General features: G+C 41.7%; 1 protein-coding gene across 8 annotated transcripts in view; it reads left to right on the top strand.

Moving 5' to 3' along the window:
* LOC144678789 (uncharacterized) overlaps positions 1-14,380 on the top strand; it is an 85,377-nt gene that overhangs the window by 19,565 nt on the left and 51,432 nt on the right. For 6 of the 8 annotated variants that reach the window (XM_078538722.1, XM_078538719.1, XM_078538718.1 and 3 more), the window contains 3 exons: positions 3,204-3,231; positions 3,615-3,725; positions 6,608-6,744. In XM_078538722.1, coding sequence (XP_078394848.1) covers positions 3,653-3,725; positions 6,608-6,744 — 210 coding nt within the window. In that variant the 5' untranslated portion in view covers positions 3,204-3,231; positions 3,615-3,652. The remainder of the gene's footprint in view (positions 1-3,203; positions 3,232-3,614; positions 3,726-6,607; positions 6,745-14,380) is intronic. The other 2 variants (XM_078538720.1, XM_078538717.1) reach the window with 1 other exon arrangement.

The raw sequence follows: 14,380 nt of genomic DNA, 5'->3' as shown, positions 1-14,380 counted from the left end.
TCATTAATGAATGCACAAACCATATTTCCCCTCATGCCTTCTGCCGCTTCCCCATTGCATAATATGCACACATATTTGCAAAGCGGTTATGATTTCCAATTATTATACTGAATCATATATAATAACTTGCAGGGAAGACTTGGATTCCAATTGATTTTAGAAGAATTGAGGAGGTGGGCAGAGGCAAGGCTGATGCATGGATCTTGGGTGGCTTTTGAGGGCAGAGATTGAAAAGTAGCTAGGGGAAATGTTCCAGAATGGTAGATTGAGATAGCTAAAAGCTCTACCATTGATTTGAAGGCGGTCAGAGTAGGAAAGAATGGAAGACCTGAGTTGGGGCAGGGGGTAGAGGGTATTGCAGAGGTGTAGCAATGCCAAGGGAAAAGTTGCAAACGACAGAAGAGATAGTAAATTTAATGCTTTGAGGGGAGCCAATGGAAATGGATAAGGACAGAGATGATGTGCGAGGGACACATGGTACTGGAAATGAAACAACTAATAGAGTTTTATACAAGTAATTTAAACATGAAGTATATAAAAATCTGACCATACTACAGTGGTCATGAAATAGTGGTTGTGGAAATCTAGAGCTGGGAGTTATCAGCATAAATGTGGAAGCTGATTCCCAAGTCTATGGCTACTGTATTCAAGAGTGTCAGTGAAGAGGAACAGGAAGGGGCCAAGGATACAAGTTTGGGGCAATTGTGTTGGACTGGAAGTAGATGTCTATGCAGGAGATCTGCTGGCTTAGTGGGGTAGGGATGACATTAGAGATGAGGAACTGTGGAGGTGGGTCTGGGATATAGGAAATAGGGATAATTGGTATGTACTTCAGTTGGCAGAGAAGACGAGCCAAGGATCTGTACTTTCCACTTCGCTTTTCACTGTTTATACATGACTCGAATAAAGGAATGGGGAACTATTTATCCAAGTTTGTTGATGATACCAAGGTGGGTGGCACAATAAATAATGTAGATTGGAACAGAAAGTTGCAACAGGATATTGATCAAATGAGTGGGAAATGGCAGATGGAGTTCAATGTGGGGGGGGAAGTGAGGTCATCCACTTTGTAACTAAGCTGTATAGCTCAGAGTTTGTTCAAAATGGTGAGAAGCCAGGAGCTGTGGCGGAACAGAGACTTAGGGAGCTAAATACAGAAATGAGGTCAGGTACAAAAAAAAATTAGAATGCCAAGTAAATGTTGGCCTTTATCTGAAGGAAACAGGACTATGGAGGGGTGGAAATTTAGTTATATGAACTTGTTTGTAATTCTGACTAGGGAGATGGGCATCGCTGGCTTAGCCAGCATTTGTTGCCCATCCCTAATTGCTCTTGAGAAGGTGGTGGTGAGCCACCTTGAACTGCTGCAGACCCTGTGGTGTAGATGTACCTACAGTACTGTTAGGAAGGGAGTTCCAGGGTTTTGGCCCAGTGACGTTGAAGGAAAGGCGATATAGTTCCAAGTAAGGATGGTGTATGGCTTGGAGGGGGACTTGCAGATGGTGGTGTTCCCATGCATCTGCCCTTGTCCTTCTAAGTGGTAGGGGTCACCGATTTGGAAGGTGCTGTTGAAGGAACCTTGGTGTGTTGCTGCATTTGGCATATCGTACAAACTCTTACCACTGTGTGTCAGTGGTGGAGGGAGTGGATGTCGAAGGTGGTGGATGGGGTGCTAATCAAGCGGGATGCTTTATCCCAAACGGTGTTGAACTGCTTGGGTGTTGTTGGAGCTGACCTGCTGTTGTGGCCACGGTATTTATATCACTGTTCCATCTGGTCAATGGTAATCCCCAAGATGTTGATAGTGGGTGATTCAGTAATGGTAATGCCTTGGAATGTCTAGTCCCATCTGGAGCACTACACCTCAGGAAGGTGTAGTTTTCCTTTCAGGGGATGCAACGCAGATTCACGAGAATGATGCAGGTGCTAAAATGGTTAAATTACGAGGTTGCATAGACGAGATATTTGTTTCCTGGAATATAGAAGATTAAGGGTCATCTAATTGAAGTGTTCAAGATGGTTAAAGGAGTTGATTGGGTAGAGAGCGCAAGAAGCTATTTCCACTGGTGGAGTGTCCAGAACGAGAAGCACAGCTTTATGAAATTAGAGCTTGACTGTTTACGGGTGATGTTGGAAGCACGTCACAAAAAAAGGTAATGGAAATCTAGAGTGCTTTCACTCAGGGGGGAAAAAAAACTGAGGCTAGACCGATGGAAAATATCCGAACCGAGATGAACAGACTTTTGTTGGAGAAAAAGTTACAAAATTCAAATGGGTAGATGGAGGTAAGTTACAGATTGGCCATGATCTAATTAAATAGTGGAACAGAATCAAAAGACTAAATAGCCTACTCCTATTCCAAGAGGGTAGTGAAACAAGATGGGGTAGTTGGCAGGATTGAACAAGGCAAGTAGGAATAATGTTCCATTGTTACAGTGACAATGTCCATGATTTTGACAAGCGCACACTCAGTGCTGGGAATGTATGGAAACCAGATTGAAAGGATTTAAATGAGAAGTGGTGGGAGGATAAGTGTGAGATTGGGTGACTTTGACATTTGAGAACTTTCAAGAGGTCAGAGGGTGAGTGACGATTGGCAAAGATGAAAATATCAAAGTAGGTTTCTTTCGGAGATGTGTGAAGGCAATTTTGAATGGTAGGAAAATTGTGTTGCTCGCAGTTTACACTGGAGTGAAGGAGTGGGAGAAGAGAATTGGGGGAGGTAGTGAGGTTTTTTTGGCAATTAATAGTATGAGATAGTCCGGGCAGATGTGGAGTGAATGATCAAGTCAGTGATGTGGCACGGGCACTCAACTTCATGAGGACATCGAAATTGGAATCATGGGTGCTCTTACCAGGTTGATGGATGTGGCAGTGAAGGATAATAAGTTTAGAGTAGGAAAGAGGGTGAATTTCTCCTGGGACTGAAGGGCATTGACTGTTGGGGGGTGGGAAATGAGTAAGTAGTGAGAACAGGTCTTGCACCACCTTCCTTCTGCGAACTTCTCCAGCCCCAAGTCTTGGTTAACCTCTGGTCTTCTGACTGAGGCCTGTTGTGCACTTGCCTGTCTTTCTCCCTACCAACCTCACTTGCATTTAAGTGAATTATGATGCAAATGTTTGTTTTCTTTGCAAAGAAAGGAAACTTACAATTATTTTTCTCTTTCTTGCTCCTGGGTCATTCTTGGCATGTAACATGACAGGTTGAACAAATTTTAAAAGAAACTTTGGGTGAGTATATTTCAGCTCTTGGAGCATTAGATGTAGTCAGTGTATTTATATTGTCAATGCAACAAAGTTAAACAGCATGTAGTCTCTGATTCAGCACTTTAGACTTAATGATTAGATAAACATATCTTTAGCATCAACAGTAGAGTATTACATTTAACAGTGCGTTTTAAAGCATGTTGGCTATCAGGTCCTTGTCCTTCACTTTTTTTTTAAAAAAAGTAAATTCTGAGATTCTGGCAATAATGTTGAATCATGTGTTTCCCTTTTTGGTACACAAATTAATTGTAAATAAGCTACTTAAATTTAATGTAAACTCGTAACAAGTTATGGTTCCCCTGATGTATTTCTGAAATGCAAAATTGTCATGAGTTTTTGATATGCAGGTAATAAAGTGGGCACCCCTACACCTACAGCTCCTGCAATGAATAGTGGTTGTGATACAAGAACCTTTGATGATTACCTTTTGTCTTGGAATGCCGATGAACCCTTAATTGGTATGTATTTTTCCCACAAGCTTTGTGGAATAAATGATGATAAGTTATTACTGTACTGCAATTAAAAATAGCTAAGTATATGGTTAAGAATATTTCCCTACATTACAGCAGTGACTTCATTTCAACAGTACTTCACCAAATGAAGCATTTTGGGATATTCAGAATTTCTGAAAGATGCTGTGCAAATGCAAGTGTTTTTTTTTCATCCTTTGGAACTCGTCCATACCCAGCAAGTAGTCAAAACCTTCAATAGGAAGAAAATTGATGCATAATCTGGTTTACATTTTTTTTTTGTTTTAACTCTTAAGAAATATTCTATTTTTTTTAATTAAAAAAGAGTATTCTGGGTTGGGTGGAAGGAATCTCAATGTCACAATGTTTAACACATTTGCTCATTTAAAGCCATGGAGTCATTATAGCTCAGAAGGAGACCACTGAGTCCATGTCAGTTCTCTCTCGAGCAACCCAGTCTGTCCCATTCTCCCACTTTATCCCTGTAGTCCTAGTTTATTTCCCTCAAGTGCCCATCCAATTCCCTTTTGAACTTATTGATCATTTTCATTTCCGTTTCCACCTTCCATATACGCAGCAAGTTCCAGGTCATTACCATTCGCTGTGTAAAAATGTTCTTCCTCACATCCCCTTGTACCTCTTGCTGAAAACTTTATATCTCTAGTATCCTAGTCCTTAAAGCATCACCTAATGGGAACAGCTTTTCTTTGTCCACTTATCTAAACTGGCTTTATATTGTACACCTCTATTAAATCTCCATTCAATGTCCTTTGCTCCAAGAAGAGCAACCCCAGCTTCTCCAGCCGAACATCCCTCATTTCTGGAACAACTCTGGTAAATCTCTGCACCCTCTCAAGAACCTTCACATGTTTCCTAAAGTGTGGTGACCAGATCGGAATGCAATTTGTGGCTTAACCAGAGCTTTAACTAGGTGCAGTCGAACTTCCCTGTTTTTGTACTTGGTACTTATATTTAGAACTGTAATTTAACGTGTATCCAACCTCCCTATCCCTTCTGTCAAAATGCATCAGCTCACACTTCTCTGTATTAAATTCACCTGCCACTTGTCTGCCCATTCTGCTAGCCTATCTGTCCTGTTGCAGTTGATCTGGTATCATCCTCATTGTTTGCCGCACCTCCAAGTTTGGTATCATTGGCAATTTTGACTTATAGGTACTAGCAATGCTCTTGCATTCCTTGAATAAGGCTGTTCCATCTGCCATTCTCCAATCTTCTAGCATCCCCCTATATCTAGGGAAGATGGAAAGATTAGGGTGAGACTTACAGCTATCTCCAGCCCACTTCCCTCAGCAACCTACAGTGAAGCCTTACTGACCAGCCGACTTATCCATTCTAAGCATGTCCTGCCTTTCAAGAGCATCCCCATTTATGAATTTTCACCTCAGCCATTACCTCTACCATCCTCTTGTACCAATATTTTGTCAGCATCCTCTTTCTTAGTAAACACTGCAAACTTCTCATCAAGTATTCTGGCCTTGTTTTGTACCTTGAAGCATAAATCATCTTCGGTACTATTCGGACCCACTCCACCTCTAACTGGCCATTATAGTCTCTTATTCTCTCTTTGCCAGCCTCATTTTCCTCTTCGCTTCCCCTCTCAACTTATTGTATTTGACTTGGTTCTCGCTTGAAGAATTCACCTTGTATGTATTATATACTTTTTAAAAATCATATTCCATTTCTCCTTGGTTACCCAAGGAGCCCTGGGTTTGGTTCCCTCACTTGTCCCCCTCAGAATTTATCTAACCTGGATCAAAAACATCTCTTCCTTTAATGTCGCCCAATGTTCTGTTATAGTTTTTCCTCTCCAGCTCTGGTTCCACTTTAAATAAAAACAAAATGCTAGAAACACTCAGGTTAGGCAGCATTTATGGAGAGAAACAGATTAATATTTCAGGTTGATGACCCTTCCTCAGACCCTGGCAAGATGGCCACTCATTCCAATCCAGTTAGATTGTTTCTTGCTGTTCTCTGTTACGAGTCTAAAGCATACAATACAAAAACATTGTATTCTAGCATTGTCCCAGTTAAATTCTCCCAATAGTTGCATGTCTGCAGATTTGCTCCTTTATTTCTCTCCCACTTTTTGAAGACTTTGTAGACTCTTCTTGCTTCTCAACTTCAACCAAATGGATTCTATTTTTGCTCCATCAAAGAATTTTTTGAAGGACTGCAATGTTTTTTGTAATCAGTACTGCCTCCCCACCTCCCATTTTTCCCTTCCCTATCTTGTCTGAACACTTTGCATGCATAAATATTAAGCGAACAGCTTTTACTATGTTTAAGCCATGTTTCTGTTATTGCCACTACATAATGATCCCTTTTTGTAAAGTGTAAGGTTTTTAATGACACAGTTTTTTCTTTCTGGTGTGTTTGAGCTAACATGAGATGTTTGCAAACTTAACTGCCATTGCATAGTGATGTACTACATGTGCATCGTCCTGTGTGGGTATCATGGACCTGTGCTGGTGTTTTCTTCCCCGCTAATTTCCTTCAGGCCGCATACCTCCTACATTCACACTGATGAAATTGGTTGTTCATGCTCCCAAAGGCACTAGCAGAAGAATGACACAGGTAGAAGATACATTGTTGAGTACGGAGGAAGAATTGATTTGGTGATTTTTTTCCTTTGGTTGTTTTAGGAAGATTCTCTCATACCTTGCTCGAGCTCGATTATCTGAAGTGTATCACAGTTAACCCTAAACATGAAATCATGTTGTGTATTAATTTCCTGCAGCAGTTGTACGATAATGAATGAGTACTGTGGTGATATGTCTTCATTTTGATGAAATTATGTTTATATCAGTGAATGCCAAATGAAATGTTGTTACTTTGATGTGTCTGCGCAGGGCTCAATTATGTGATTGAATACCAACGAGATGGAGGAAGAGACCCAATGTACGAATGCACATTATGTGACTTCACAGGTTATCTGCGCATATTTGTTTCGCACCTTGGTGGTATCAAACACAGAATGAATTACATGGTGAGTATATACATAAATTGGAGTGACTTGTATGTGCTTGTAAAATGGAGGAAAGGTTGATGAGATATGAAACAAGCCGAAATATAAATGAAACAGAAAAGGAGCGTACAAGGCAAGCTTCACTAATGAAGGCAATAAATAACCAGGGAATAAAGTTATAGAGTCGTAGTGTAAAAAAAATGGTTAAAAATGAAGTGAGACAATCTTCTGACTTGGTCTGACATGAGGATGTGACCTCAAGTGAGGCAGCTATGGGGATTGATAAGGTAGCACTGGAGGGGCCTCAGCCCTTACAACTGTCCAACAGGTTCAAGGTTCTTGCAGCTTGTATGGAGGAGAGCGAGGGCTGCGGGGTCGATGAGTGAACTGACCATGGCACTAAGTGGTGAGGAGTAAATAGAAATGTAGTGCGAAGTCGGGGACAGTACAGTCAGGGATAGGCACAGGTCTCTGCAGCTGAGAATAGTAGTCCAGAAGGCTGTTTGGTGCCAGGGTTTGGAACATCTGCTCCAACGAGAGAGCAGAGAGCTGGAGAGCAACTTGCAGTGGGTGGGGGTTACCAATGACATGGATAGGACTAGGCCACAGGTTCTGCTTGGAGATTATAAGCAGCTAGGGCATAAATTTAAAAAGGAGAACCACAAAGATGATAATCTCTAGATTACTATCTGATTCAAGAGGGAATTGGCAAAGGGTAAATAATATTAGAGTTGAATGCATGACTCAAAAGATTGGCATGGGTGATTGGCCTGGGACACTGGCGCCAGGAGTAAAAGGAGCCTTGGTGTTCGGGAGGTGAGTTACTCGCCACAGCCTCTGACCTGCTCTTGTAACCACAGTATTTATATGGCAGGTCCAGTTCAGTTTCCATTTCCCAGGATGATGCTATTGGGGGATTCAGCAACGGTAATGCCGTAGAATGTTACGGGTAAATTGTTAGATCCTCTCGTTGGAGAGGGTTATTGCTTGCCACTTGTGTGGCACAAATGTTATTTGCCACTCATTAGTCGAAGCCTGAATGTTGTATTGGTCTTGCTCCATATGAACTTTAACAGCTTCAGTGTCTGAGGGGTCACAAATGGTGCTGAAAACCCCAACGTCTGACACAATGATGGAGGGAAGATTATTGATGAAGCAACTGAAGATGGTTGGGCCTGGGACACTACCTTGAGGAACTCCAACAGTCGTGTCCCGGGACTGAGATGAGTGACCTCCAACAACCACAACCATCTTCCTTTGTGCTAGGTATGACTCTAACCAGTGGAGAGTTTTCCCCCTGATTCCCAATTATCCCAGTTTTGCTGAGGCTCATTTATGCCATACTTGATCAAATGTTGCCTTGACGTGAAGGGCAGTCACTCTCACCTCGCCTCTGGATTTCAGCTCTTTTATCTGTGTTTGGACCAAGGTTGTATTGAAGTTTGGAACAGAGCGGCCCTGGCGGAACCCAAACTGAGTGTCAGTGAGCATGTTATTGCTGAGTAAGTGTTGTACGATAACACTGTTGATGACCCCTTCCATCATTTTGCTGATGATCAAAAACGCTTTAAAAACCAGTCATTCATTCGTAACTTCCTACGTTCTTCAAAAAAGATGCTTTTACTACAGCACCATAGAAATGTCAATCGTCCAGACTGTTAAAGTTTCAATAGCAGAAAATGCAAGCACTTCACGCCTCTAGCTTTTGTAAATCAACATTGTTCAATTGACAGAATAGATCACAGAGGAATCACAATCAAGCATTGCATTCCCAGGGATGCAGCTGTTTCAATAGACTAATGGATGGCTGGGCTCTCAGCCAAGAATGCATAATGTGTTTTCATACATGCTATTGTTACTATAGGGTTCATTGATTGTATACTGGGTGAATGGACATTGAAGTGCCAAAGGTTGATGTGGAGATAATGAGGGACCATAGAGAGTGGATGGTGGGTCTCAGTTGGCATGGAGGGTGTGAGGGGCTATGTGGGTGGAGGAGCGTAGGTTGATATGGGGTCATAAATAAGACCTTCCCTCGTCCACACTTTGGTTCACGACACCTCTGAGGGGCCGTGAACCACGACTCCTTGAAAAGCTGGCCTACTCTGCAAAATTTGCTGGGGGCTGGGAGATGCCTATCCCCACAATGGAGCCAGCCAGGCCAGAGGTGTGCAGGGTGTGAGCTCATGACCTGCACCAGCCCACATCCTTATCCCATGCTGGTGAAAATTGGAGGTGCCAGGGGTGGGGTTGGGAATCACAGAATCAGGTCCCAGCTACCATATAGGTTTATAGGTCCATGGAGTCAGGGAGACTCCTCAAAAATCCAGCTAAGTCAGGACGCCTATTGTATCTCAGTTTCAGTAGACATCCAGTAACTGTTAAATCCACAAGAAGACCTGTTGCATTCTGATATCTCTTCAGTGGAATGTCTGAAAAAGCTCATTTACGTTTTAATGTCCCAATGAGACAGACAGGCTACTTCCAGCTTTGGGCAATTTCATGTATATTTGCAGGCAAGGAGGGAAGTCACCTGAAGCCCGGACTCCATCTTGTGTCAAGGTAAATTGTCCATTTTCATTCTGCTTTTTAAAAGTGGTGTCCATCTTTTGCATAAGTTTGGAGGTGTAACTACGTGGTTGTAACAAGACATGAGATTTTGAGGGGCATGACAAGGTGGATGCTAAAAGGATGTTTCCCCTTGCAGGGGAATCTGAAACAAGGGGGCACAGTTTAAAAATATGGGGTCTCCTATTTAAGACAAGGATGAAGAGGAATTTTTTCTCAGCGGGTCATTAGTCTTCTAATTCTCTCTCCCAGAGAGAAGTGGAGGCTCGCTCATTGAATATATTCAAGGCTGGATAGATTTTTGATTGACAAGTGAGTCAGTGATTATCGGGGGGGCAGATAGGTACGTGGAGTTAAGGCCAATCAGATCAGCAATGATCTTATCAAATGGCGGAGCGGGCTTGAGGGATGGAATGATCTACTCATCCTAATTCTTGTGCTATAATAAAAATTGTTAAACTGTTCATGCATCATTGCACCCAATACCTAATAAAGCAAGGAAGCAAATATAGTGGTGATTATTGAGACGTGACTACAGAAAAATCAGGACTGGGAATCAACATGTTTAAAAAAAGTTGGAGGGAAAAAGAGGAGGTGAAGGAGCTGTTTTAATTGGAGGTAATGACGGCATTGGGAAAGAAGTGATGTAACCATCAATAAGATAGAAGTAGAATCCATGTGGATAGGGATAAAAGATAAAAACATCACACTAATGGGAGGAGTCTACAGAGCATCTAATATTAGAAGGAAGATAAGAATGATGGGGAAATTTTTTTTAAAAAAGCATAATAATCATGGGAGATTTCAACTACCTTTTCTGGCCAATTCATTTCAGAGTACAGAAGGGAAGTGAAGTTTGTACAGTGAGTCTAGGACTCCTCTCTAACCTATTGTAAAAGAAGCTCGGCGAAGGAAGATTGACTATTGGACCCAGTAATGGGCAATGATTTGAAATAAGAAAAGCAAAAGTAGGGCACCATCTAGGCAGTAATGACCAAAATATAAGAAAGCTTAAGAAAATTGTGATGGGCATTTGCATGATTGAGATCAGGGTAATAGACTGGTGGGGGGGTGCGGGGGGGGGAGTTAATTTTTGAGGCTCTGAAAGTAGAACTTGGGAAAATAAAATAGACAGCAATATTAGGAAATCTTCAGCGTAGAACACAAAGGATGTATTGCTAAAAAAACAAAGACAAACTAAATACTAATAAGACAGCATGGATGAATAAAGACCTCACTGAAAATTTGAGAGTAAGGTAATAAGCATATACTAAATGCATGGACAGCAGGGGAGAGTATGATGAGGGAGAACCTGAAAAGATTAGTAGCTAAATCAAGAAGAAGAAATTTTGAACCATAAGAAATATGAAATTCAAGAAACTTATTTAAAAAATGATTCTATGGGTATATACATTTTATTTTAGTCGTAATGGGAAAAGAGCCGCAAAGGGATGGACAAGATAAAATCACTGACAATAAGAGCAAAATGGCAGAAATATTGATATTCCTTCAGTATTTGCCAGCAAGATGGATTGGGAAAACGTGGCATTGAGTAATGACATTGGACATGATATCAACTGAATTGTGCTGTAAAGGGGGGAAATAATAAATGAAGTAATCAACTGAAAGGATATACCACCTAGTCCAGACGGATTGCATCGTGCATTTTAAAAGAATCTGAAGAGATAACAGACACTATTACACCTATTAAATAATTTAACAGTGTAGTGCTGGGGGCTGATGGATATCTGTCAATACTTATTTTTAAAAAGCTAACATTATACTTATATTTCAGAAGGTAAACCAGTCAGATTAACATTGGTGGTAGAAGAAATAGTGAAATCCTGATTAACGGAGAAAGTAGCAAAACAAACAACCAAAAAAAAAACGAAGAATAGTCATGTGTTTCAAAAGTAAAAATTTTGCTTGACCAACCTCATTGAGTTATTGTAATAGAGAAAAGACAAGGGTATTGCAGTAGATACAATGTTACATCTCAATTTACAAAAGATCTTTGATAATATGCCATACAAGCTAATGAATAAAGGTCTGAGCTTGCGGATTCAGGGTACAATTAGCAAAATGGGTAGCTATGGCAGTGTGAAAAGTGTAGTCTCAAGGATCGTTGGTGGGACCACTGTTTACAATTTGCATGAACTATTTGGATTTTGGAATCAAAACACAACACAGCAGAAAGCGGCAGCATCGAGGGATTTGGGGGTCCTCGTATGCTAGCTTTTTGTGATTCATGTACAAGTTCAGTAGGTAATAGGAAAGGCAAATGGAATTTTGGCCTTTTATTTCAAAGGGAATGGAGTATAAAAATAGGGAAGTCTTGCCAACACTATACAAGGCACTAGTTAGATCGCACCTAGGATACTGTGAACAGTTTTGGTCTCTTTATCTAAGGAAAGATACACTGGCAATGAAGGCAGCCCAGAGAAGGTTCACCAGGTTGATCCTGGGTATGGAGGGATTTTCTTATGAGGAGAGGTTGAGTTGGTTGGGACTGTACTCATTGGAGTTTAGAAGAATGAGAGGCGACCTTATTGAAACATATAAGATTCTTACGGGGCTTGACAGGGTAGATGCTGTGAGGTTGTTTCCCCTTGTGGGGAGAGTCTAGGACCAGAGAGCATAATCTCAGTAAGGGGTCACCCATTTAAGACACAGATGAGAAGGAATTACTTCTCTCAGAGGGTAGTGAATCTGTGGAATTATTTACTGTAGAGGCTGGATCGTTTAGCATATTCAAGCTGAGATAGATTTTTAATCAGTAAGGGAATCAAGGGTTATTGGGGAAAATGCAGGAAAGTGGAATTGAAGATAATCAGATCAGCCATGATTTCATCGAATGGTGGAGCAGACTTGATGGGCCGAATAACCTACTTACTTCTGCTCCTCCTTATGGTCTTCTAAATTTCCAAATGACCGTATATTGGGGTGATATTCAATACTGAGGAGGGCTGCACCAAATTACAGGAAGGCAATAAACTTGTAGAATCAGCATATCATTTGCAAATGAATTTCGACATATCTGCTTGTGAGGTATTATGTTTTGGACTTGCCTTCCGGGGGCGAAAGGAGATGGACCTGCGTGGAAGCACCTTCCCTGAGCTGCTCAGTAGATTTGAAAAAAAGTGAGAGTAACATCACAGGAAAGTCGTGAGTTGATTGGTTCTTGAGCAGCTGCTGTTAGGGACTGTGTTTCAACCCCAGTAATTTTGAAAAACCTAAATTTCTTAACTAGTACAGGGAAAGTAAGAATTTATAGGCACAGGAAAGGGAGCTGAATTGTGAGTAAGGGCGAGGAATTTATACTAACCTCCAGTTTATAGCTAAGAATACAAGAGTACGGTTAAAGTAAGTAAAAGTAACTAAAGTTAAAGTCAATAAAACAATGACAGGCCGTCAATGTGACTCCAGGATGGTATGTTGACTCCCTAGTGCCAGGGTCCGGGAAGTCACTGAATGGCTGCAGGGCATCCTGAAGGGGGAGGGTGATAAGGCAGAGGTCATGGTACATGTTGGTACCAATGACATAGGTAGAAAGAGGGATGAGGTCTTGCATCAAGAATTCAGGGAGTTAGGCAGTAGACTAAAAAGCAAGACCTCTCGGGTTGCAATCTCTGCATTACTCCCAGTGCCACTTGCTAGCGAGCTCAGAAATAGGAGAATAGCGCAGATGAATACGTGGCTTAAGAGTTGGTGCAGGAGAGAGGGTTTTAGATTGCTGGATCATTGGGACCATTTCTGGGGAAGGTGGGACCTGTACAAGCAGGGCGGTCTACATCTGAACCAGAGTGGGACCAACATCCTTGCGGGCGGGTTTGCAAGTGCTGTTGGGAGGAGTTCAAACTAATTCGGCAGGGGGAGGGGACACAATGTTAGCAGAATAGGGACACATCATAATACAGTAAAACAATCAAGTCAGAGGGAATACAGCTCCATTAAGCTTCAAGGGAGTACGGCAAGGCTGGATGGCCTCTACTTTAATGCCAGGAGTATTACAGCTAAAACGGACGAGTTAAGGGTGAGGATTGACATGTGGAATTGTGATATAGTAGCCATCACTGAGACATGGTTGAGGGAAGGGCAGGATTGGCAGCTCAACATTCTGGGATATAGAATCTTTAGGTGAGACAGGGGAGGGGGTAAAAGAGGAGGAGGCGTTGCATTATTAGTTAAGTAGTCAATTACTGCAGTAAGGAGAGATGATATCTGGGAGGGGGCATCGAATGAAGCTTTGTGGGTAGAGTTTAGGAATAAAAAAGGGGCAGCCACATTGTTAGGTGTTTATTATAGACCCCCAGATAGTCAGCGGGAGATTGAGGAGCAAATATGTGCACAATTTGTGGAGGTGTGTAAAAACAATAACAATAGGGTAATTATATTAGGTGATTTCAACTTTCCCGACATTAATTGAGATAGACATAGTGTTAAGGGCTTGGATGGAGTGGATTTCTTGAAATGTGTACAGGAAAACTTTTTAGGTCAATATGTAGAGGGTCCAACAAGGGACGGCGCAGTGCTGGACCTAATTCTGGGGAATGAAGCCGGACAGGTGGCTGAAGTGGTGGTGGGCGAGCATTTTAGTGATAGCGACCACAACATGATACAGCTTAAGTTTGTTATGGACAAAGAAATCAAATTGCAAAAAAATGTTTTGGTTTGGGGGAGAGTGGATTTTAGTAAAATAAGGCAGGATCTGGCCAAGGTAGACTGGCAACAGTTACGTGTGGGGAAATCTACAGAGGAACAGTGGGGGGTGTTCAAAAAGGAAGTGGGGAGGGTACAGGCTCAACATGTTCCCTCTAGGATGATAGGAAGGAGTAACAAGCCCAGAGAACCATGGATGACCAGAGGTATTCAGGTTACGATGAGAAGGAAAAGAGAGGCTTTTAGCAGGTATAAGGGAAGCAAATCAGCAGAGGCATTAGTGGAGTACAGAAAGTGCAGGGTGGAGCTTAAGAAAGCAATTAAGAGAGCAAAGAGGGGATATGAGAAAGCTCTGGCTGGTAAAAGTAGGGAAAATCCCAAGATATTCTATAAATATATCAATGGGAAGAGGATAACCAGGGAAAGAGTA

The sequence above is a fragment of the Cetorhinus maximus genome, chromosome 3 (assembly GCF_964194155.1).
Source record: "Cetorhinus maximus chromosome 3, sCetMax3.hap1.1, whole genome shotgun sequence".
Taxonomy (NCBI): domain Eukaryota; kingdom Metazoa; phylum Chordata; class Chondrichthyes; order Lamniformes; family Cetorhinidae; genus Cetorhinus; species Cetorhinus maximus.
Note: the sequence above shows the minus strand (reverse complement) of the source record. Positions and strands in the feature narration are given on the sequence as shown.